Source organism: Lepidochelys kempii, chromosome 1 (genome assembly GCF_965140285.1).
Source record: "Lepidochelys kempii isolate rLepKem1 chromosome 1, rLepKem1.hap1, whole genome shotgun sequence".
NCBI classification, from domain to species: Eukaryota; Metazoa; Chordata; order Testudines; family Cheloniidae; genus Lepidochelys; species Lepidochelys kempii.
This window is the reverse complement of record NC_136380.1, coordinates 56,361,893-56,386,880: the sequence shown is the minus strand read 5'-3', so window position 1 is coordinate 56,386,880 and position 24,988 is coordinate 56,361,893. Positions and strand designations below refer to the sequence as shown.

The 24,988-nt window shown below is 45.0% G+C and overlaps 2 protein-coding genes across 3 annotated transcripts in view; one reads left to right on the top strand and one right to left on the bottom strand.

The window, feature by feature from the left end:
- The window catches only part of ATP7B (ATPase copper transporting beta), an 80,893-nt gene extending 64,593 nt beyond the window's left edge, over positions 1–16,300 (bottom strand). The window contains exons 1-3 of one of the 2 annotated variants that reach the window (XM_073342989.2): positions 16,246–16,300; positions 15,416–15,501; positions 14,510–14,548 (exon numbers count right to left, since the gene is read on the bottom strand). In XM_073342989.2, the coding sequence (XP_073199090.1) occupies positions 14,510–14,512 (3 nt within the window). In that variant the 5' untranslated portion in view covers positions 14,513–14,548; positions 15,416–15,501; positions 16,246–16,300. The remainder of the gene's footprint in view (positions 1–14,509; positions 14,549–15,415; positions 15,502–16,245) is intronic. The other variant, XM_073342999.2, reaches the window with a different exon arrangement.
- Positions 16,301–16,431: 131 nt separating this feature from the next.
- Positions 16,432–23,415, top strand: ALG11 (ALG11 alpha-1,2-mannosyltransferase). Its single transcript, XM_073343021.2, has 4 exons — positions 16,432–16,536; positions 19,297–19,530; positions 20,111–21,042; positions 23,026–23,415. Exons 1-4 carry the CDS (start codon positions 16,499–16,501, stop codon positions 23,295–23,297), a joined length of 1,476 nt encoding a protein of 491 aa, XP_073199122.1. The 5' UTR covers positions 16,432–16,498; the 3' UTR covers positions 23,298–23,415.
- The last annotated feature ends 1,573 nt before the right edge of the window (positions 23,416–24,988 follow it).

Genomic DNA, 24,988 nt, shown 5'->3' with positions numbered 1-24,988 from the left:
CAGCCATGCAGAACACAATGCCATCCACAGCCTCAGAAACAACTCTGACATCGTAATCAAAAAGGCTGACAAAGGAGGTGCTGTCGTCATCATGACTAGGTCGGAATATGAACAAGAGGCTGCTCGGCAACTCTCCAACACCACTTTCTACAAGCCATTACCCTCTGATCTCACCGAGAGTTACCAAAAGAAACTACAGCATTTGCTCAAGAAACTCCCTGAAAAAGCACAAGATCAAATCCGCACAGATACACCCCTGGACCCTGACCTGGGATATTCTATCCATAAACCTGGAAATCCTGGGTGCCCCATCATCTCAGGCATTGGCACACTGACAGCAGGATTGTCTGGCTATGTAGACTCCCTCCTCAGGCCCTACGCTACCAGCGCTCCCAGCTATCTTCGAGACACCACTGACTTCCTGAGGAAACTACAATCCATCGGTGATCTTCCTGATAACACCATCCTGGCCACTATGGATGTAGAAGCCCTCTACAACAACATTCCACATAAAGATGGACTACAAGCTGTCAAGAACACTATCCCTGATAATGTCACGGCTAACCTGGTGTCTGAACTTTGCGACTTTGTCCTTACCCATAACTATTTTACATTTGGGGACAATGTATACCTTCAGATCAGCGGCACTGCTATGGGTACCCGCATAGCCCCACAGTATGCCAACATTTTTATGGCTGACTTAGAACAACGCTACCTCAGCTCTCGTCCCCTAACGCCCCTACTCTACTTGCACTATATTGATGACATCATCATCTGGACCCATGGAAAAGAAGCCCTTGAGGAATCCCACCATGATTTCAACAATTTCCATCCCACCATCAACCTCAGCCTGGTCCAGTCCACACACTTGGACACTACAGTGCTAATAAACGATGGTCACATAAACACCACTCTATACCGGAAACCTACTGACCGCTATTCCTACCTATATGCTTCCAGCTTTCACCCTGACCACACCACATGATCCATCGTCTACAGCCAAGCGCTGCGATACAACTGCATTTGCTCCAACCCCTCAGACAGGCAAACACCTACAAGATCTCTATCAAGCATTCTTACAACTACAATGCCCACTTGCTGAAATGAAGAAACAGATTGATAGAGCCAGAAGAGTTCCCAGAAGTCACCTACTACAGGACAGGCCTGTCAAAGAAAATAACAGAACGCCACTAGCCCTCACCTTCAGCCCCCAACTAAAACCCCTCCAACGCATCATTAAGGATCTACAACCTATCCTGAAGGATGACCCAACACTCTCACAAATCTTGGGAGACAGGCCAGTCCTCCTACAGACAGGCCAGTCCTGCCTACAGACAGCCCCCCAACCTGAAGCAACTCACCAGCAACAGAACCACTAACCCAGGAACCTATCCTTGCAACAAAGCCCGTTGCCAACTGTGCCCACATATCTATTCAGGGGACACCATCACAAGACCTAATAACATCAGCCACACTATCAGAGGCTCGTTCACCTGCACATCCACCAATGTGATATATGCCATCATGTGCCAGCAATGCCCCTCTGCCATGTACATTGGTCAAACTGGACAGTCTCTACGTAAAAGAATAAATGGACACAAATCAGATGTCAAGAATTATAACATTCATAAACCAGTCGGAGAACACTTCAATCTCTCTGGTCACGCAATTACAGACATGAAAGTTGCGATATTACAAACCGAAAGACTTCAAATCCAGACTCCAGCGAGAGACTGTTGAATTGGAATTCATTTGCAAATTGGATACAATTAACTTAGGCTTGAATAGAGACTGGGAGTGGCTAAGTCATTATGCAAGGTAACCTATTTCCCCTTGTTTTTTCCTACCATTCCCCCCCCCCCCCCGCCCCCCGCCCAGGACGTTCTTGTTAAACCCTGGATTTGTGCTGGAAATGGCCCACCTTGATTATCATACACAATGTAAGGAGAGCGATCACTTTAGATAAGCTATTACCAGCAGGAGAGTGTGGTGGGGGGAGAGAAAACCTTTTGTAGTGGTAAACACCCATTTTTTCATGGTTTGTGTGTATAAAAAGATCTTCTGTACTTTCCACAGTATGCATCCGATGAAGTGAGCTGTAGCTCACAAAAGCTTATGCTCAAATAAATTGGTTCGTCTCTAAGGTGCCATAAGTACTCCTTTTCTTTATGTGAAATACAGTGCTTTCAGTCCCTAGGGCTGCCAACCCTGCAGCTTTCACAGAGGCTGAAGTCACAAGTCAAATAGTTTGTGATTTAAAAGAAAAAAAATCAGTAGAATGTTTAACACAGTGGTGGAAAAAAAACCCGTCCTTTTATATCAGATGCAATTTTAGTGCTGTCACAGGAGGGACTGTAGAAACAAAATCATTAGCAGTTCTCTGAACTGATAGAACGATACAAGTTTTATGTGGCATCATCGCTGATGAACTGGGAGATATCTGCATTATTATTATAATAGATACTATGTGTAATTCGGTGTCCTTGTTCCATTTTGTATTGCTACCTGACTGGAAGCATAGGATTAAATCAAAGGAGGCTGTAACGGGGCTGGTAAGGAACCAAGCAGGACAGATGACACAGATGAGAAAACAGAGGTGGTGCCACAAGGACTCCGCCTTGTTTTTGCGGATACAGGCTAACACTCTGAAACAGATAAAGACAGCTTCAAAGGAGTTAAGATAAGAATGGCTGGTCCATCAACTGCGGGGGAGATTTAGGAGGCTCCATCCAGGCCTCTTAAACCTCAAAGACCCTGGAAAAGGGAGCAGGTGTGGGTTAGGCTTTCCAGCATGTCTGTGAAAGCTGACAGGCTGCTAAGATTTACTTAGCGATAGAGGGAGCATGCTGTAAAAAGTGCAGGCTGTTTCTCCCAACCCAGGCGGAGAATAAAATGTCCTGCCTTGAGCTATTGAAAGCGAGGTTAAAGCACAGGTAAGGAAATGCATGTATGACTCTTGTTTTATAAGCTGGCCCTGTACCCTTTGTACCATTGGGTGAAAGACTAAATAATGCTTTGTTTTGAATAAGTTGTTTTTGAGTCACTTGAATCAAGTGCTGTCACAGGTTCCTAAAGAGAAATTCCTGCAGGGTCCAAACTCCAGTTGGCCCAACTGAAGTAGTCCCGGTTAGTTCCCAGAACCTCCTGAACGTCACCGAACAGCTGATTGTGGCAGGTGGGAGGGAGGAGCTGAACCACAGGGCTGCTAGCAGGTGCTGAGCACCTGCTATTTTTTTCCCCTGGGTGCTCCAGGGCTGGAGTGCCCACAGAGTCAGTGCCTATGACCAGTTCCATACATCCGGATTTCCCCAGACATGACATCTTTTTTGGTCCTCCGATCTCTGTCCGGGCAGACTTTTGACATATGAACAAGTGTCCAGGAAGTATGGTATTGCCACCCTTACTTCTGTGCTGCTTCTGGTGGTGGCGCTGCCCTCAGACCTGGGCAGCAGGCCGGGCGCCCAACTCTGAAGGCAGCACCGCCGCTAGCAGTAGTGCAGAAGTAAGGGTGGTAGAAAGAAACTGTACAATAGAAATTGTACCCCTCACCCTTCCAGATCCCCCTCCCTCTTCCCCAGCAGTGTCCTCTATTTGAGAACTTGAAATATCGCAACCCTAATTATGCAAGAACTAGATTATGTGTGTTGAAGCATTACCTCTAGTTCAGATCATGTGTGAGCAACACGTTCTGGTCTCTAAGCCAAACTTCACAAGATAAGCCAAGCATTAACAGGAAAAAAAGCTTTGTACTTTCATGAAAATCTTAAGAATGAAATATAAAATGCAAAATTGCATTTACATTTTTATTTATTTTATCAATTACCGACGTGCCTGTTTTCATGGGCTTTAGGCAACTCCCAAAATTTAACCACACACACACAGTTAACGATACACTTTCCAATAAATAAACTCTCCACATTATCAGGTGAAGGACAGGACTGAAAGGTCTTCCCAGTAAGGGGAGATACTGGGTGTGCTACTCACTAGACCACCTGGCCCTCTGAAACATAAGCTAGTGCAGAATGCAATTGCCTGTTGTTGAGCAGTTAATCACACAGGGAGCCAGTAATACTCCAGTGCCATAGCCCTAGCTACCATTGCTATCTGATCTTCGAAAAGCAGCCCTAGTTCTAATAAACCTGGGCCACAAGTGGCAGATACACTTCATTGGTCAGGAGTGCAGATATCCTCACTAACTCTTCCAGTTGCTTTCTACAACCCTCCAACATCCCTTCCATCATCTGTCAAAGTTTGACTCAGACTCACAATTTATCAGACCACTCTGTTTTATTAGCAAAGCTGCTCTGCTAATACATTTAGAAGTGAGCCCCCCGAGTGGGGCTTGTGTCTTTTAATTTATACAGTTTTTTGGAGAACAAGTTACAGAGAAGTTACAGACAAAAGAAAAAGATTTTAGTCACCACCCTTCGAGATCCCTGAGACCAGTCACGTATCTTCAATTACCTGCCACCCTTAACAATCTCCTTTAACAGCTTCCAGTTAACTTAACTAATTGCCCTTCACACCTTGCATTCTGATGCCAGCTTCTTAGATGTGCTGGCTCTATCTTAATTGCTTCTCCATTCAAAAGCTAACTGTCCCTACGTGTGCTCCCTCAGCTACTTTGTAACATTTTGGCATGCCCTCTCATATACAATGTATCCAGCATGTCCCTTTATACAACGTTATACTTATACAATGTTATACTTCCACAATCCCCCCTTTTGGTCAAGGCTACGCCCATGACCAATGACTTACTGGATTCCATACATCAATTGTTTTTTCATTACTTTCACTGGTGACATTTAACAACATTAGATTAGCACTCTGGTTAGGGGTAACCTGATGGATGGTGTGTTTTGTGCAGTTTTGGATACAACAAGAAATCAGTTGAAAACACACAAAGATTATTAGAATTCCAAATAGGATAGTCAGGATTCCTTGAAACAACCAGTTTCCCAGACTAGAGAAATTTAATAAGTTACTTATCCATTACCACAAGGAACTTGGTTCTTCATGGGGAAGGTATGCAATTTGCTCCAGATGGCTAGCACGATTTATTACCGCATTAGTATTATCAGGTATGTATACACAGCATTCTGTTCCAATTAGAGCACAGGTTCCTCCTTTGGCTGCCAGTATTATATCTAATGCCTGATGGTTTTGGAGGGCCACTTGTCGACTGCTCCTGCTTCTTTGGCTAGAGCTTTTAAGCTCTCTCCCGTTTCATTGGCCATGATCTCAATCACCGCTTGTAACCTTAAAAGCCTTTTTGCATGGTGGATTACCCCCCCCCCCCACTGGGACTAAAGAAATGCCAACAGCTTCTTCCCAAATTTGGGGGCTTATGTTATCCACATACCATTTAGCATCTGGCAAGTCCCTCCTTTTTCGCCTGAAATTATGGAACCGATTTCATGGGAGGGATTGAAGCACCCGGAATTGTGGGAAAAGCTGAGCAGGATAACAGATACCTGACCAATTTACTGGTAACACAGTGTAAGCATTTTCCCCACAAACCCAATGATGTCCCATTAAAGCTGGGAAGGGTTGACTGCAACCCTTTGACATGTAAGAATTTACGAATAGTATCCCCCAAAGGGCACAGGATGATTTTCACTGGGGAGAAAAAGAGGTAGCATTCACATGACATTTGTAGATGGTGCTGTTTTTCTCAGGGAGGCTGTAGGGGGAGCAAGAGATTGAATCTTTGGTTTGGTCCCAGGTTGAGAGGAAGTTTATCTTTCCATACCCGGTTTGCCATTCTCCAACCTTGTTTGGATAGTCCCATACACCATGGGACACGATGTATTGGAGACAGCTGCTCCTCCCTAGATTCAGCCCTGTCCCATTACGCACCCAGCACCAGTGGCCCTTTTCTTTCACCACACTTATAAGTTTAGGAACATATGTTTTTCCCAGCCCCCAAGTGTCATTTTCTTTCCATGTCCTTTTAAGTGGATAGGGTTCTCCAGCAAGCTCTGAGGAATTCAAAGGGATTGCCATGGTGGGGATACTAGCTTGTGAGTGAGCTGGGATGTGGCTGCAGACCCAGCAATTAGAAATATTCAGGATCTGGGCTATCTGCACCTATTGGATGAAAGAATTGTCACTGTCACTCTGGATTCCCCAGACCCTCAGGACACAGTAGCTGAGGAATAAGCTTCTCTAAGGATTAAGCTTCTCAAAGGACACATGTTGGAAGCAGGACCCTTTCTGGTTCCGACAACCCCTTTTGAGGGAACCGCAGTCACGGTTTTACATCCACCAGGCAGCAGGCGCTAGGCTCACTACTGCTTCTTGTTTGTTGGGTCCTGCTGTCTGCTTACCCTCTGCTTCTGGCAACCCTTACGAGAGCGCAGATTTTAAGGTATTGCAGGCTGTTCCTCTGTCTTCTGGGGTTGAAGCTGGTTCTACATGGTCTTGCAGAGGTGCTTGGTCCCCTTGAGGTGGCGCTGGCTTACACTGTGCGGCATGGATCCATGCAGCGATGCTGGATAATTTCACTGCTGTCTGGGTGGTGAGCAGTACCTGGTATGGACCCTTCCACTGGGGTTCCAAGGCATGCTTCTGAAGGTGGTGCTGCAGGTAGACCCAATCACCAGGCTCAAGAGTGTGACAGGCAGCAGAGGTGGGTTCCGGCGGCCAAGCTGCTTGCACCTGCGAATGGAAGGAGCTCACAGCTTGCATTAACCCTTTGCAGTACTGGAGGAGCGTGCTGTGAGTTAGGTTTAGGTCTGGGGCTGGGATAATAGTAGCCATTGTTCGCATAGGGCATGATGATTTCAAATGGACTCAATTTGTGTCTCTGGGATGGGGATGACTGAATTTCCATAAGGGCCAGTGGTAAAGCAGCTGGCCAGTTTAACCCTGTGGAACTACAGATTTTTGCCAGCTTATTTTTAAGCACACCATTTCGCCTTTCAACTGCCCCTGCACTCTGTGGATGGTAAGGGCAGTGCAACAGGTGGGTGACATGTAATACCTGGTTTAGATGTTGAACAATTTTTCCAGTAAAATGTGTTCCCCGGTCACTAGACAAAGTGGCAGGAATTCCCTTGGTAGGGATAATGTGGTTTAACAGACATTTTGCAACGGACAATGAATCAGCTTTGCTACAGGGAAAGGCTTCAATCCAACCCGAAAACAGACATATTATAACTAAAATGAATTCATATTTCTGACACTTTGGCATCTGTACAAAATCAAGTTGCCAGTGTAGGAAAGGTGCTTGAGGCAAACCCTGGAACTCGTGTTACTTTTACAGATTTGCCTACATTGTGGCTTTGACAAGTAACACAAGCGGCACAGTGGCGGGTTGCAAAGGAGCTGAAATGGGGAGCCCACCACCCCGCCTTACTCATAGCAGAGACCATCCCCTCCTTGCCGACATGTGAAACACCATTTAGCAGGGCAGCTAGAGATGGGTAGAGTGAGAGGGGGGCTACAAAGGTACCAGTGGGTGATCGCCAAAGGGAATCTGAATGCAAAGAGCAACCCAAAGCACTCCAGGGCAGAATCCTGGAGCTGAGCGAGATGAGACAGGGATGGTGGCGTTACAGAGACAGAGAGGGGACCAAGAAATGCTTCTGGTGAAAGTTTTATAGTGGCAGCATGTTTTGCAGCAGCAGCAGCAAGTGCATTACCTTTTGCCACCTTGGTGTCTGCCGCTGAGTGACCAGTACACTTAACAATTGCCAAGGCAGACGGTAGTAAAACTGCATACAGGAGGGCGGCAATGTAGGGGCCATTCTTGATAGGGGTACCAGTAGAGGTAAGAAAACCTCGAGCCTGCCAGAGGGTGCCAAAGTCATGCACAACCCCAAAGGCATACCGAGAATCAGTAAAAATAGTGGCAGAGAGCCCCTTGGCTAGAAAGCAGACACGGGTTAGAGCAATCAGTTCAGCCACCTGGGCAGAGGTCACAGAGGGTAAGGGCGCAGCTTCTATGGTCTCAGAGAGAGAGACCACAGCGTACCCTGCAAGAAGGTGGCCTTGGTCATTTCTATAAAAGGACCCAATCAGTGAATAATACCAGGTCAGAGTTAGGGAGAGGTACATCTGAAAGGTCGGGGCGCGGGACAGCGATAGCGGAGACAGTTGCAAGGCAGTCATGGGGTTCACCATCACTAGGTAAAGGAAGGAGAGTAGCAGGGTTTAACTGGGAGCAGTGCTTAATAGTGATATGTGAGGCTGAAAGCAGCAAAAGTTCATACCTAGTGAGGCAAGCAGAGGAAAGGCGAGCAGTGTTGCGTTGCAGAAGGAGAGTTTCCACAGAATGGGGAACCATGAGAGTGAGAGGAGAGCGGAGGACAAGGGACTCAGACATCTCGACCAGGTGCGCTGCAGCAGCTACAGCGCATAGGCAAGGGGGTAAACCCTGGGCTACAGGGTCCAAGGTTGCAGAAAAATAAGCCACCGGGCGATTTCTGTCACCGTGCTCCTGAGTAAGAACCCTGAGGGCACAAGCAGATTGTTCGTGACAGAAAAGGGTAAAAGGCTTGTCACAGTTAGGTAACCCTAAGGCAGGGGCAGAGGCTAAATTCTGCTTAAGGGAGATGAAAGCAGCATTTGCTTCAAGTGGCCATGGCATGGGGTTAGGTACAGAGAATCAAGTGAGTTCTTGGAGTGGTTTAGCCAGAGAAGCATATTGGGGAATCCATTGCCTACAGAACCCTGTCATGCCTAAGAATTTTCTGACCTGGCGTGGAGAGCAAGGCTGGGGAAAGCTAAGGATGGCTTGTACCCGGGCTGGATAGAGTGTACGGGAGCCCTGGGAGAGAAGGAAGCCTAGGTATGTGACAGAGGTTTGGCAGAGCTGCAATTTTGTGCCTTATGACCCTTGTTTGCTAAAGCTGTGAGAAGTGTTAGTGAATCCGTTTCTGAGGCAGACAGAGGGGGAGCACAGGAGTAAGTCATCCACATATTGGATCAGTGTGGATCCTGATGGGAAAACCAGATCAGCAAGATCCCTGGCTAGGGCTTGAGAAAAATAGGATCGACTCTCTGTATACCCCTGGGGAAGGGTAGTCCATGTATATTGCTGACCCTTGTAGGAGAAGGCAAAGAGATACTGGGATTCAGAGTGAACTGGGACAGAGAAGAAAGCAGAGCACAAATCTACAACTCTAAAGTGGGTTGCATTTGGGGGAATAGACGCTAGTATTGTAGCAGGGTTAGGAACCACTGGAAAAGAAGGTATGACAATACGGTTAATAGCTCGAAGGTCTTGAACAAATCGCCACGATTTGCCATCAGCCTTTTGAACTGGGAGGATAGGGGTGTTACAGGGGCTGGAACAAGGGACAATAATTCCTTGTTCTTTTAATGCAGATATAACTGGAGCAATCCCAGCCTCTGCCTCAGGATTCAAAGGATACTGAGACAGGCGAGGCAGAGGTTTGGAATTGTCTACAGTAATCCGAACTGGGTCAGTATTTAAAATCGGCCCACTTCAGATGGGTGAGATGGCCATAGGGAGGAAGGAACCTGAGAGATTAGGTGCTCTAGGGACAGAGTTAAGGGACAGCAAGGGACCGGAGTGGAGAGAGAAGTTTCAGACAGCAGGGAGGCTACAGAATCACATAAGGAAGACTGAGGGATTTGCAGATAGACACCATCTGGGGAGCAGTAAATAGAACAGCCAAGTTTGCATAGCAAGTCCCGTCCCAGAAGGTTTGCAGGGGTGGAATCAGAGAGGAGGAATGCATGCTCCTCAGAGAGGGGACCGACCTGAACAGACAAAGGTTTTGAGAGAGGAAAAGAGGTAGGGATCCCTGTAATGCCAACAGCAGACACAGATTTTCCAGATCGGGGAACCTCAGGCAAGTCAGTGGTGTGGATTGTAGAAAGAGAAGCTCCAGTATCAACAAGGAAAGGGAGAGAGAAATCATTTACAGTCAGGACACATTCTCCAGTAGGGGACAGAGGTAATAAGGGAGCTAAAACTTTGTGAGGTTCCCCAGCATCCCGTCATTGTTGGGGTGAAAAATAGGGTTGGGGATCAGCTGGAGGAACCAGCGGGGGGTTCACTTGATTTCCCATACAATTATTAGGTCGTCTCGGACACTCTTTTTTCCAGTGTCCAGGCTGTTTACAGTAGTTACAAACCCCAGTTAATCCAGCCCCCGCCCCCTTCTGCAAACCCGTCCCTGTCCCCGGTGTGGTCTGCTTAGTCCTGAATAATGCTGTATCTGCAGAGCCATTAACTTTTGGGAGGACTGTTCCTCCTTTCCTTTTAAAGTGCGGTGGCAATGCTCTGCTACTGCCAGCAATTTGTCCATGGTTTCAGTCTCCCATCCCACACTTATTCGTTTTAACATGCTGCCTGTGGCAGGGAGAAGACCATCAACAAATGCATGTGCCAAGGCCCCCGGCCCATTTACATCGGGCTCTTGTATTCCTGAATGTTGTAGGAAAATATCAGTTAGCCGGGACCTAGAGTCGCCTGGGCTTTCTCCTTGCCCTTGCTTACAGCAACGTATTGCTGTCCAGTTTGTTTTAGGAGACCACACTTTGGGAATGGCTTGATGCAGGCGCTTCCAAAGAGCCATACACCGGTCTCTGTATGCCGAATCTGGGCCAGTACTTTTTATGGCCAGCTGAGGCACACCACTCAACCAGCCTGCGGCAGCCAACCATTTTTCATAATAACTGGCAGGAGCTAACAATTTACTCAGTTGGAGGAGATCTGTCTCAGAGGGTTCATAGGTTTAACAGATTAACAGAAACTCCTCAGCAAATTTAACAGAGTTTTCCTGTGGTTTGGGAAAACTTAACTATAGATAAAAGTTCCGTATGAGTCCAGGGCTTATAATCCCATATGGACTCACTTTCTCCCATCTTAAGGAGTCGTAAGGGTGCCACAACAGTTTGATCAGAGTCTCTCATTAACCTCCCATCAGGTTCTCTTTTCCAAGAAGAGATGTCAAGAGAATCTTTGCAGTCTGCTTTGGATTTCTTCTTCATAATATTTTGCAGAGCTGTGAGGCCAATGAGGGTATGTCTTCTTCACTTTCATTATCTGTAGTCACCGAAGATTTTTCCTTTTCTGATTTCTTATTTGCGCAGGAGTATGGTGGGGGTCAGGTTTGATCTGGATCATTGCACAGGACTGGGCAAAGGGGAGTGCTCGGACTAGTGGTGGGAGAGACTGCATCCAATTGAACTGTTAGTTTTTTGATAGAATTTTTAAGAGAGGTGAGTTTTGACTCAGTCCATCTACGATTTGCCTCTTCCCACCACTGCATGAAGCAGTCTACTTCTTCTCTCTCCAAATTTGGTTTTTGGGAGGACGAGTTTGCTTTTTAAAGCGTCCACTCGATCCTTGTCCCAAGAACCTAACAGTGGCCACTGTAATTTGTGGTTCTCTAGAGCTAATTTGTAGGTTTCTTGAAAAATGGTCCAAGAGTCTGGACCCCTCCTAAAATACATAAAATAAGCTGGAGTTCCCTTAGGGAACTGTTCTACCTTAGACTTCTGATTACCCATCCAGGAGGGCTTCACACAGCACTCCCACAAGAAGGAAATTTGGGCTCAGCAGAGCGGTACCCAGTGCAACACACAGAAAGGAGCCCACAGGCTACTGCCTCAACTGCCCTTGCTTTCACACCAGGGGTTATACCCAAGACGTGGTGCGGCTGCAGCTGAGCAGATTCTACTTATTCAGACCGTGGGGATGGGGACCCCTTGGTCAGCCAGTCTCTGGACAGAGATGGCTCCCAGATTCACACACACACACCCCATGGGGAAGATGGATAGACATAAAGACAAGACAGTCCTCAAACTGGTTAAAGCACAAAAATAATAATTACCTGAGACATCTGATTCCAGAAGCTGGATCCAAAGACCCCTACCCGAACAGAGTGGGAACCAACAAGTTCAATGGCGTAGACTGCGCTGCTGTGTGTACCTTTCTGTCTTGTGGAGGATCACTTGGACTAAGCGTCCAGGCGCCGGCTGCCATGATCGTCCTGCAAGGCACTCAGGGATCACACAGCCTCAGTGAAGCCGCTTGCCATCTCGGTGGAACCTCCAAATTGTCAAAGTTCGACTCAGACTCACAATTTATCAGACCACTCTGTTTTATTAGCAAAGCTGCTCTGCTAATACATTTAGAAGTGAGCCCCCCGAGTGGGGCTTGTGTCTTTTAATTTATACAGTTTTTTGGAGAACAAGTTAGAGAAGTTACAGACAAAAGAAGAAAAAGATTTTAGTCACCACCCTTCGAGATCCCCGAGACCAGTCACGTATCTTCAATTACCTGCCACCCTTAATCTCCTTTAACAGCTTCCAGTTAACTTAACTAATTGCCCTTCACACCTTCCATTCTGATGTCTGCTTCTTAGACATGCTGGCTCTATCTTAATTGCTTCTCCATTCAAAAGCTAACTGTCCCTACGCGTGCTCCCTCAGCTACTTTGTAACATGTTTTGGCATGCCCTCTCATATACAATGTATCCAGCATGTCCCCTTATACAACGTTATACTTATACAATGTTATACTTCCACACATCTCACCTTAAGTAAGCCTCAGCCAGCTTGCCCTCATCCATTCCTTCAGCTTCATAAAGATGCTACTTCTTGGGCTGCCACCAAGACGTGGTGGAGAAGCTTGCATATACTTAAGACCCTAAGAGCAATGCCGTCTGGAATCCTGTACTCCTGGTAGGGCCACCCATGGCCGTAAGGTCAAAGGGGAGATACCAGACAAAGTGCAGCCCAGCACAACACAACCCAATACAAGATCTCAATGGCAGAAAGGTGGATGAAGCAGGATCACCACTTAATGGCTGTGAAGGTGGACGAAGGCTTCAACAGAGAAGAAGCCCGCAGTTGTCTTGGACTTCCTTGCCACTGGACACCCAATTGGTCAAAATGTAGGAATTCTGATGACTAAAGAAATTGATGTTTTCCTACCATAGCCTTCTCAATGATGCTTCACAAATGGGAAGTTTGATCCAAGTCATCAGCTTCAAGTGATAATTTCTTAAGGCAGCTGTTGTATGATTCTTGATTTAAGGACAACAGGCACCCAGCCTCCCTGCATAGGGATGTGTTGACACACTCTACCAGCAATGGACCCAGTACTTCACCACTGGCTTACCCCAGTCAAGAAAGACATTGATCTAACTCACAGGTCATGGCTCAGAGAACCCCTAACAGCTCCAGAATCTCAGTGAGCAAAACAGGCCAGAACTATGACACAGAAAGACTGTTGCTCTGTCTTCATTGAGGCAGACAGATCAGTACATATCTAAGCGATTCTATTCATAAAATGAACTGAAAACTCTTCAAAAATGTGAAAAACCTTGACTCTGTAACAGACTGGAGACAGTGAGGATTCACCCACCTGGAATGGATCTTTCATGTGATACACTGCCGATATTACAATGGAGATGAAGACATTTATCTTCAGCTCCACATAGGACTTCAGAAATTCTCTGTATTGCAGATGATTAGATTTTGCCTTCCATGCTTTAGCCAGCTTCACACTTCCTCCAACACAGGAAAGATGTGGGATTCATTCCCATTATTCAGTGAAAGATTAATTTATAAACAGCAAAACACACTAACTGTTCTGTGATGAAACACTAATGATACTTTGAAAATAGAAAGATAGAAATAGATATATAAATTCTAAGCTTACAACCACTGGACTCTAATAACACAGCATTTGTAAGTGCAGGATAAAAGTTTTTGCTTGTAAATTCCCACATTTCTGCCTCACATTCTTTTGTTATTGAGTTATGAATTTTTAAAAAAAATTCATTTACTATAAAAAACAACATTCATAATACTGGAAACGGTCATTCAGGTGGTTGTTGGTATAGCAGCACACGGCTGGGCAGGTATGTTAGACACAAACACAGCTTTGTTATGCCCTTTTATCTTTTCAAACCGTATATAGTACTTTTCAGTAAATCTGGTTCCCTCTTTGGGTACGGTACCTGCAAGGCTCCTGATGAGAGGATGCCCTTCAGAATCCCTTTCTGAGCATGTTTAGCCATTTCTGAGACAGAGCAGCCCGTCAATGAGTGACCTTTGTCCAGTTTTGTTATGAAGTTTTTTTCTGGGTTGTTTGATTCATAGAAGCCCACATTATGACTGTGCCTATTAAAATGAGCCACCTTATCTACAACTACGTCATCTTCTTCCCGTCTTCTCCCCATAAACTGAAGTTCACTGTGGTGAATGCAGCAGTGCCCTCTTCACATTCCATTTCATTTCTGACCTTTGGTCTGCGTACATTGTCTCTCAATGCAGGGAAAATGGAAGATGAAATAAAACAAAACACCCGCCACTGGAAATCCTATCTGGCAATTTGTGTGTGTCTAGGAAGAGTGAGAAGCAGATGCTGGATATTCTGGAGTATATATGCAATTAAATCTCTTAGTGTTAATGAGTTACATGTGTACTTTGCCAGGAGACTATACCATCTGTTTGTTTAGGCTTATCAGGCAGTCAGAGATCAAAAGTGTGATTTGAAGCAAGGAAAGTGAATACATACCATTTTGCCATAATGAAGAGACACATGCAGAAATAATGCCTGTAAAGGATGAAAATTAAACAAACAATGGAAATGTGATAAGAAAGAGAAAAATCTTGCATTGGGATCCGCTAATGTGCTTATGAGATGCCTAAGCACAAGAGTCTATGCTAGCAAATACCAATGCAGGATCAGGGCCAAAACAGGGTATTGTTTTGTATAGGTAATGGATTAGCTCTAGCATAATTTCTTCTTTACAGGTAGTTTTTAAAGGACCTCAGATCAAAAGTTTGTCATTACGTTTTTTTAAATCCTTATGTCCATGAATTTAAGGGGATGCTGTTATGTTAAACAATGTTAAGCATATTACCAATTTCAGAAATATAATAAGCTCATCAGCATTTATGATTGCCTACTTTTTTGCATTCCTTTTAATGAAAACAGCCTAACTCCACTTCTATGTCTAGAAAATATTTTCAGGCTCTCCTGCAGAATATGCGATTTTTAAGTTGCGGACCCTACAAAGGAAGTTCTTGTGTTTTAAAGAAAACTTTCCATTAGATTTTTCTTTTAAAATCATGTAACAATGTCTATTGGTTTTAAATATTATAAAAGCTTATACTATTGGGCCAAATTTGACCTGACAATATCTTTTTAAGATCGTCCATACAGGAAAATGATTAGCCATTTACAAACACAGCCCTTCTTTTTCTAAAAAAGTGATAATACGTTGCACTTGTAGAGTGCCTTAAATATCCTTAGACTGAGGCAGAGGAGTGACATAATTTGCCTAACATTACACAACAAAACAGTGACAAGGCTGGAAGTAGAACCCAGAATGTACAACTGCCAGGCTTATGCTCTAACCAGTAGGCAATTTTTCACTGTTTTCATGTATTTTGAGCAAACACTCCCCACATGACTTACCCAGTGGTGTAGGAAGTAATGTGAAGTTATACACCGTGGTCTGTGGCCCGGGGTACACCACCCACCATCCTCTTGCCTTATCTTCACTAGGAAAAACAGTGAGTTCTTGTTAGCTAACAAGTAGAAACAAGGGTAAAATCCTAGTTAAGGCAAGGCAGTGCATTGGTTTAACACGAGTCAGCAGAAATCCTCGGCTTTCCACTTTACCTTAACCTGCTAACTTGTGTTAAAACTACAAACTGCCTTTGCCTTGGCTATGTCTTCACTGCCAAAAAAGGCAGGTTTACACAAAGAGACAGGATTTCCCCTCGTTTTAGTTCCCATGCATTAACTAATTTGAGTTCAAACCACACTCTTTCCTAGCCGAGCCCTGCCCTTATAGTGCATGTGCCCCTCTGCCACTTGCAGGGAATATGCTTCTCTGTCACTGCACACAACCTTTGCAGCCCAGAGGAGATTTAACCATCAGGTTGTGCCCTGGGAGCAGTCAGCTCAGGGTGAGGAGACAAATGCCTCTATCTCACCTCACTCAGGTGCTGCAAATTTCTCCTCCTTTGCACCCACCCTCTGGGGGAAACATCCCCCCTGGGGAGGGCAGGGGGAAAGCAGTGTGGCCTGGCAGGAGTAGGCACTAACTCGACAAGAAGTGCTGTTTGAGGTGGGGGGTGGCATATAGGGGCTACCTGGGGTCAGCGCCGCAGGTTTCTCAGACGCCCACGCCCCTGGGCTGCAGCCACGCTACAGGAACCGTGAGGCAAAGGCGCTGCCCCTAACGAGAGGGGCGCAGCGCCAGTCACCAGCGGGGGAGCGGGGGAGGGGACGGTCCTTACCTGCTCCTCCCTGCAAACCCGGGAGCACGGCCCCCACCCTGGCACGCCCCCTGCCCCGCCCACTCGAGACCGCGCGCGCCCCACCCCCATGCAGACCTAGCCCCGCCCCCTAATCCCCGCTAGCGTTCTAGCCCCGCCCCTCTTTCCAGCCGGGTTCTCCCAGCGGGAGCCAATGGGGAAGGAGGAATAGTCAGGCCGGGCCTCCAGCGGCGCGATCGCTTCCCGGGTGAAAGGTTACCCGGCGTTGTCCAAGATGGCGGCGGGAGAGTTCTGTCTGTGCTCGCTAGTCAGGTGAGGGCGGGCGCCTCAGCTCCACGGTTGGGGGGAGGGAAAGAAAATAGTCCCGCCGCCTCCCGGCCCGCTGGCGGGGGCGCCATTCCCCTCCCGCAGGGGAAGCAGCCGCTCTCCCCCCCCCCCCCCCGTGTCTACCCCGCAGCCGCCGGGCCGGGGTTTCCTCCCGCTCACTCGGCCCCCGCGACCCGAGCGCTCGTCCCGCGCCGGGGCGTCGCCCGGCTGCGCTGTGTGGGGGCCGGGGCCTGCGGCGGGGAGGCGGCTTTGGCTGCGGGCGCCCTGTTGCTCTTCCTCTCTAACGTGGTCTGCTCCCTCCCCGCTGACCTTCTCGGGAGCGGGCTCTTGGCTCTCCCCGGCTGCCCCTGCCTTAGGAGCTGTCACCCCACGGGGCGCCCCTGGAAAGGCTCCTGAGTCACGCAGGCGCTCAAGTCCTGGTGGCTGTCCGTGAGACGCAGGCCACAGCTGCACTGGAAGCACTGCAGCAGTCCAGCTTTGTGCAGATAGGGTTGCCCCCTTTCTGTTTACTGGTAACGGGACTCCCGAGTCCTCTCCCCGCTGGGCTGAGAGCTGCTGCAGTCTGCAGGTAGGAGGAAGCCCTGACTGAGCAGGGTCTGGCCTGGATTAATGACCTGGCACCTCCCCCAGCCCTGCGGTAGCTGGACTTTTGGTGTCCAGTCAGTCTATGACTGGATGCTGCAAGGTCCCCTTTTCCACTGGGCTTTCCAGTTAAAAACCAGGCACCAAGCAACCCTAAATTGCACCTGGACACAGAAGCCAAAACTCAGTCAGGTGGCAACCCTAAGTGTAGACATTACAGCAACAGGAGGCGTTCTTCCAGTGCCCCAGCTATGTCTGACTACATCACACAGGAAGGAAAGGAGGACTTGTGGTACCTTAGAGACTTAGAAGTTTATTTGAGCATAAGCTTTCGTGAGCTACAGCTCACTTCATCGGATGCATCTGATGAAGTGAGTTGTACTTCACGAAAATTTATGCTCAGATAAATTTGTTAGTCTCTAAGGTGTGTGACAAAGCTCTGTCCTTGCCTCCATGGGTCCTGTGTTTCCTGGCAGATTTCGCTAGCCTCAGAGGCTTTCTGTGACCCTTCACGTAACCCTTCTTTCTCTAGAGATAAGGGTCACAGTCTACAGAGCCATTTTCATGATAACCTAGCAAGGGAGGTGAGGAGAAGTTATCCTTCCTTGCACAGTCTCTGTCTCCCAGTCTCAGTGATTAATCAGGGGGCAAAGGGAGGGGGGGAGCCCAGGCCCACCTTCTGCTCCAGCCCAGGGACCCTAATAGTATCAGCTATGGTAGCTGACCTTTTAGAAACATGACATGTACAAATCCCTGGGCTACTTCCCGCACAGCAGACCTCACTTCCTCAAGCTCTACTTCACCCTTACCTCAGGGTCTGCTTCCTTGTGCCTGATATGGTGTGTACTACTCAGCCTCTCCAATAGCACAACTTTCTTCTACAGCTCCTGACATAGACACCCACCTGACTGGCTGGGAGGCTTTTAACTAGTTTCAGCCAGCCCCTGTTTGACTTCAGGTGTCCCAATCAACCTAGCATTCTCCCTGCCTTCTGGAAAGCTCTTAATTGGCCCCAGGTGTCTTAAATGACCTGGAGCAGCTTCCATTTTACTTAACCTGGTACCAGAGATTTGTTTAGCCTGGAGCTAATATATGTATCTCCCACTACTTTTCAATAGCCATCTGGCCTTGCCCCGTCACAGGTGCCACAAGTCCTCCTTTTCTTTTTGCGGATACAGACTAACACAGCTGCTACTCTGAAACCTGTAATTACATCACACAGGGTGTGACATTGTTCACAGCTCTGAGTGGTGTAGTTATGCTGACTTAACATTGTACTGCAGACCAAGCCTGGTGGTCCTTGGTGCCCAAGTCACCTCTCAAAATGAAACTTAGGTTCCCAAGTCACTTAGCCATTTTTGAAAATTTTACCCCAAATCTCTTATGTGCTGTAGTCAGGTGTGGCATCTTGGTGATTCTGTGCCTTCCACTTGCTCAGAAGGACCATACAGAGGTCTAAAGCAAAGAATAGGCAGTATGGACTCCTGTTTTTTGTCCTTAGCTTTGCCACCCATTTGTGAGACTTTAAACAAGTCACTTAATACCTCTGTACTTTAGTTTTCACATCTGCAAAATGGGATTACACTGATTTCCCATGTAGGTGCTGGGATGCTTAATTTACTGTTAATAAAACAGAAAATCACTTGCTGTGTTGCTGAAATATATAGCATCATCAATCAAAGATCAAGGCACTGTATATTCTCCCCCCCCCAAAAAAAAAATTAGTCCCTGCCCCAAAGAGTTTACAGTGGCTATGAGAAGCTGGAACAGATGGATGAGAAAGGGAAGGATGAAATAACCTGCTTCATTTATTGCTATCATGTAGTAAACTCACCACAAGAGTCAGTGTCTGTTGGCAGAATTCTATAGGAGTCATGCTAGAGATAGCTATATTTTGGATTTTTTACTTTATTATAATTTTAGATCACCTCCATAAGCTTAGTTGTAACCTTCTTGTCTATTGCGGTCTTCCAAGCAGAGGTTTGAAAACAAACCAGTAATAAGCTAGCTGTTAAAACAAGGTACTGATATCCATTACCCCTGAGAGAATAATCTGAGAAATTGCCTAGGAAATATATATAGTATTTACTGTTTTTAATATTTTCTTACATATACTATTTTTTACAAATGATGTTTGAATTTAATTTTCCCTGCTTGTTCCAGGTTGCTGTGCTCATTGTTCATCCCTGGATTGTTCCTAAGTGGAGCTTTATGTCTCTGTTTGGTTGTACTACTGTGGGGAATACGGCTGTGGCTACAACAAAGGAAAAATCAGTTGGCCTCAATAGGAAAAGATGGGAAACATCAACTGGTTGTTGCATTTTTCCATCCATATTGCAATGCAGGTGGTGGAGGGGAGAGAGTTTTGTGGTGTGCTGTAAGAACACTGCAGAAAAAGTAAGTGCACGTACTTAGCAAAGTGCAAGTTTATATTGCAGTCTGATTTTTCCTGATACTTTTTATGGTATTATCTATGCAATTTTTGGCATCCCATATATTTAAGTAAATCACATCTAATCCAAACAGTTGCCTGAGGCATTCAAACACTCATCTAAAACCTCTTTACCCTTTTGACACATCCATTGGTCTATGCTACACTCTTCCTCCTTTTTACTTTTTGTTTGCACTAGGAGGACCAATTCTGCAGTCTTGATATTTCATTTTTGGAATGGGAATATCCTGCCCTGCAAGTTGAATTCTATTGAATAACATGGTTTCTTTTAATTAGCCAAAAAACAACCATGCTTTTTGGCAGATCAAAGACTCTTAAGGCTCCAGAAATGTGGTTTAAAAAAAAAAATCTGGTTCAGTTAAACCAAAACCAATATGTTTTAAGGCCAACATGTTTAAGACCGAGGCTAAAAGTTTGTTCTCACTTCTGGTAATTTTGAGACGGAAATAAGTCTCAGTTGCATAACTTGTGACAAATTTTTATAGAAAAAGATTTGTGAAATTCTTCTTTACTGTACTCTTTCAGGTACAAAGATGCAATATATGTTGTCTATACTGGCGATAAAGATGTCACTGGAGAACAGATTGTAGAAAGTGCTTTCAGAAGATTCAACATCAAATTAACTCATCCTGTGAAGTTTGTATTTCTAGAAAAACGTTACCTTGTGGAGGCCTCTCTTTACCCCCACTTCACTTTGCTGGGTCAAAGCTTAGGGTCTGTGTTTCTTGGTTGGGAAGCTCTTATGAAGTGTGTTCCTGATGTTTACATTGACTCAATGGGTTATGCCTTCACATTGCCTCTGTTTAAGTACTTAGGAGGTTGCCGTGTTGGGTGTTATGTTCATTATCCAACTATCAGCACTGACATGCTTTCTGTGGTTAGGAGTCAGAATGCCAGATTTAACAATGCAGCCTTCATTACAAGGAATCCCCTTCTCAGCAAACTTAAATTTGTCTATTACTACTTGTTTGCTTTTGTATATGGATTGGTTGGTTCTCGCAGTGATGTCATTATGGTTAATTCTTCATGGACCCTAAATCACATCCTTTCCCTCTGGAGAACTGGCATTTGCACAAGTGTTGTGTATCCACCTTGTGATGTTCAGACATTCCTGGATATTCCGTTACAGGAGGAAAAGAGCACCACAGAATATTCCATTGTCTCTGTAGGACAGTTTAGGCCCGAGAAGGACCATCCTTTGCAAATCAGAGCCTTTGCCAAATTCTTGGAAAAGAAAGCTCTGGGGCAGCAGTCCTCACCAAAGCTTATCCTGATTGGAGGCTGTCGTAACCAACAAGATGAGCAGCGTGTAAACAGACTTAAAAAGCTTTGTGAAGAGCTAGGAGTTGACAAAAAGGTGGAGTTCAAAGTAAACATTCCATTTGAGGAGCTAAAGAAGTACCTGGCAGATGCAGTTATTGGTCTGCACACCATGTGGAATGAGCACTTTGGAATTGGTGAGTACTTTTCCTCGACTTCAAGCACCTTAAGGCTCTGACTTCAGCTGGGGGAGGGGAGGGAGGCTTGCTTTATGGAGATGAATGAGGCACAGAAATAGGGACTTGCTCGCTTTTCCCATTTATGGAATGGGGTAAGACTAACCATACCTCTCTGGCATGCATGCAGGATGAGACAAGCTTGCATCCTAATGGATGGACTGATTACTTGGCTGTGGCTTCAGCAAGCTGAAACTGATGTCATCAGCCATTACTAAATTACAATTAACAGAAGCGACTTACGCTGTACAGGACCATGATATAAGTAAAGCCTGTTGAGTCAGTTCAGAAGCATACTCTCTAGCTGATAGAATTTTCCTCCTATGTAGTATCTTGATGGCTTTTCTGTTGCCTCTGTTACTGTCTTCATTCGCCTACTCTTGCTTCTCACCTCCCCCAAGCCATATTTTTTTTACAATATCTACTTTGTTTCCACATGTGAGAATTTTTGTCTTCTGTTATTGGCTTTTTTCCCATTTCCTGTTACTTCTTATTGGATTTTTCCCATTACTAAAACTGCTGAGACTTTTCAGTCATGCTCCCATTTTGTTGCAGTAAAGGGATAAATATTAGCAATGGTGTCAATTGTAACATAGTTAGCTGATTTGTCTTATGACTGTGCAGTGATCAAAAATGTTTTCTTCCGAGTTCTGGTCCAGGCTCAGTACTTACTGGTATTGAAGGTACTTCTAATTTTTTGTAATGGTCCCTCAAAGGAATTCTAGTCCTGGCAGGTCACAAGATATTGGACTTTTAAATCCACAATTATAATTTTGTTCATTTCCACACACACTCCCTCTTCCCAAAGACTTCGCCTTTTGCCAGAATAGCATGTAGACACCCCACTCAGATTATGGCCCTGAATTCCAGGATGATTTAGCAGCTCACCTTTTATGGCTTTTTATCTTTATATTCCAAGCTTTAGGATATAGTTACGGCATTATTTTCTACCTCTGGCAGTTCTTGAGCTAACAGCATTTAAAATCTCAGAATTGCAGCGAAGAAGCAGCAAGGCAGTAATCAGAATGTCTGTTGGGGTTGTTGTGTAATCTATGGGGATCAAATACAAATGCTATATACCATTCAATTCCAGCACTCTTTGAATTTTCAAAGGTGTTTTAACTGTTTGGCTTCAGGTGTTGCTGGTCCCTGCGGTTAGTAGTATGCCTAGTTCAGTGCACCTTCATTCCGTACACCTCTATTCTTTTCAATATGTAGCTTTTTATTCAAGTCTATTATACAAATCAGACTAGCAAAATATACTAAAAATCTCAACCTAGAAATCCAATGTCACAATACGTGTTGGCTGTATCTTGAAAGATATGGCTCAAGCCCATGGATATCACTGACAAACAAACTGATTCTCTTTTGTTATAACACCTCCGAGTCTTGTCAGACTGAGCTTGAACTCAGATGTCAAACAGTCAGGTGCTAAGAAATTAAATGATAAAACAGCACCTATTACCAGTTTAGAATTCTGTTACTGGATGTCTTTTCCCTACATTTTTAAATTTTATTGAAATCCATAAGTAGAGATGGTCTCCCCACTTCCCCTCCCCCAAATTGTGATAACATTTTTTTTAAAAATTGTCATCTTATCTAGAAAAATTTTTCGGGGTTCAGATGGAACAACAAATAGAAAACTGATTTTCCAGTATCCAAAAAAAAAAAAAAGCTGAGGGAGTAAGCAGTTTTGGTTTCACTTAAAGTTTTTATTTTTATCCAATCAGCTGAAATCTTCATTTTTTTAGTTGCCAAAAAAAAATGAAAATTTTGGTGTAGGTTTTTTAATGAAAAACATGAAACATTTTGGAAAAAATGGTTCTGAAGTGTCTATTTTGACAAAAAATTCATTGAAAAAACACTTCCACTGAAAAAGCTCAACCAGCTCTATGTACATATGAGAACTGTATTCTTAATAACATGTTTTTTGTATCTTTCCAGGAATAGTTGAATGTATGGCAGCTGGCACAATTATTCTGGCTCACAATTCTGGTGGCCCCAAACTAGATATCGTGGTACCCTATGAAGGACATATTACAGGATTTCTAGCAGAAAATGAGGATGATTATTCTGAGACCATGGCTCAGATCCTTTCTTTGTCTCCTGAAAAGAGGCTGGAAATCAGACAAAATGCTCGCCAGTCTGTGAACAGATTTTCTGACCAAGAGTTTGAAGTGGCATTCCTATTGTCTGTGGAACAGTTATTTAAATAAATGTCGTATTTGTGTACATGTATAAAGATAATTTTATACATATGTCACTTGTAAATATTTTTTCTAATCTGTGCTATCATGGTGCAATAAAGAGTCCTATACTTCTGTTAGGACATCAGCTCTGTGCATTAAAAGATTTTTATTAGGAGAGGGAGGAAACCCCATTCCATGAAAATTAACTTTTTTCCAATGGATTTACAGGGCACTACTAAACTTTCTAAATTCTTAATGTTTTCTCATGAGTAGTAGAACTGCATGTGGAAACTCCTCATATTTAGGTTATTTTAAAGTTGTTTGTTTTTGGTTTTTTTTAAGACTTCTTGCCTGAAGAAAAACAGATTGGAGTAGCTACAGTAGAGGGATTCAGTTTTTAAAGATTAACACTTTGCTGATTTTGATGAGTCAGATGCTCAAGACAAAAAATGTATTTCCAGGGTTAGTGGTAAAACACTATTCTGAAGTTTCCAGTGATGGCTCTGCTTGCTCTTTGAGTACAAACTCTCATGATGAACACTTCTTTGTATTTCTGATGCAAACCTTAATATTACCAAATCCTCCCTGAAATATTACCTAAATCTACCAATATTTATATTAGGTACTCTCCTTTCACAATGTAAAAGAAAAGTTCAGTTTACGGTTTCTTTGCTTGCATTCACCAGTGCAAATTTTTCAGACAGCTATCTCAAATCAGATTAAACAGACTATTTTGCAGCCTTAGCTGTAGTGTTCACTAAAGTTTAATCCTACAGTACTTTTAAAAAAAGCAGGAGCAGAGGTATAACTACTTGCAGTTGTCCCTTGTTTTAACCATTTCTTTCTTCCTCTTATAAGGACATCTTGTTGTTTTCTCCTACCCTCCTATGTTTTTTCTATTTTTAAAGAAAATTGAAAACTTGATCAGACAGAGCCTATTCCATTGGGTCACAAATTTGGACTTTAAACTATTGCTTCATGTAACATGGAAACTTTAGTCTAATGGTTAAAACACTGCAGCAGTAGACTTCTGCTTTTAACAAAAATGGTTAGTTTGCTACAGCCTACTATAGGCTAAGTGGCTCTGGGAAGAAGGATAAAGGAGTTTGAGGCGCAAGTGGTGTTCTCGTCCATCCTCCCCGTGGAAGGAAAAGGCCTGGGTAGGGACTGTCGAATCGTGGAAGTGAACGAATGGCTATGCAGGTGGTGTTGGAGAGAAGGCTTTGGATTCTTTGACCATGGGATGGTCTTCCATGAAGGAGGAGTGCTGGGCAGAGACGGGCTCCACCTTACGAAGAGAGGGAAGAGCATCTTTGCAAGCAGGCTGGCTAACCTAGTGAGGTTCACTGGGGGAAGGAGACCAAAGCCCTGAGGTAAGTGGAAAAGTGGGATACCAGGAGGAAGCACAGGCAGGAATGTCTGTGAGGGGAGGGCTCCTGCCTCATACTGAGAATGGGGGGCGATCAGCAGGTTATCTCAAGTGCTTATATACGAATGCACAAAGCCTTGGAAACAAGCAGGGAGAACTGGAGGTCCTGGTGATGTCAAGGAATTACAACGTAATTGGAATAACAGAGACTTCGTGGGATAACTCACATGACTGGAGTACTGTCATGGATGGTTATAAACTGTTCAGGCAGGGCAGAAAAGGTGGGAGAGTAGCACTGTATGTAAGGGAGCAGTATGACTGCTCAGAGCTCTGGTACGAAACTGCAGAA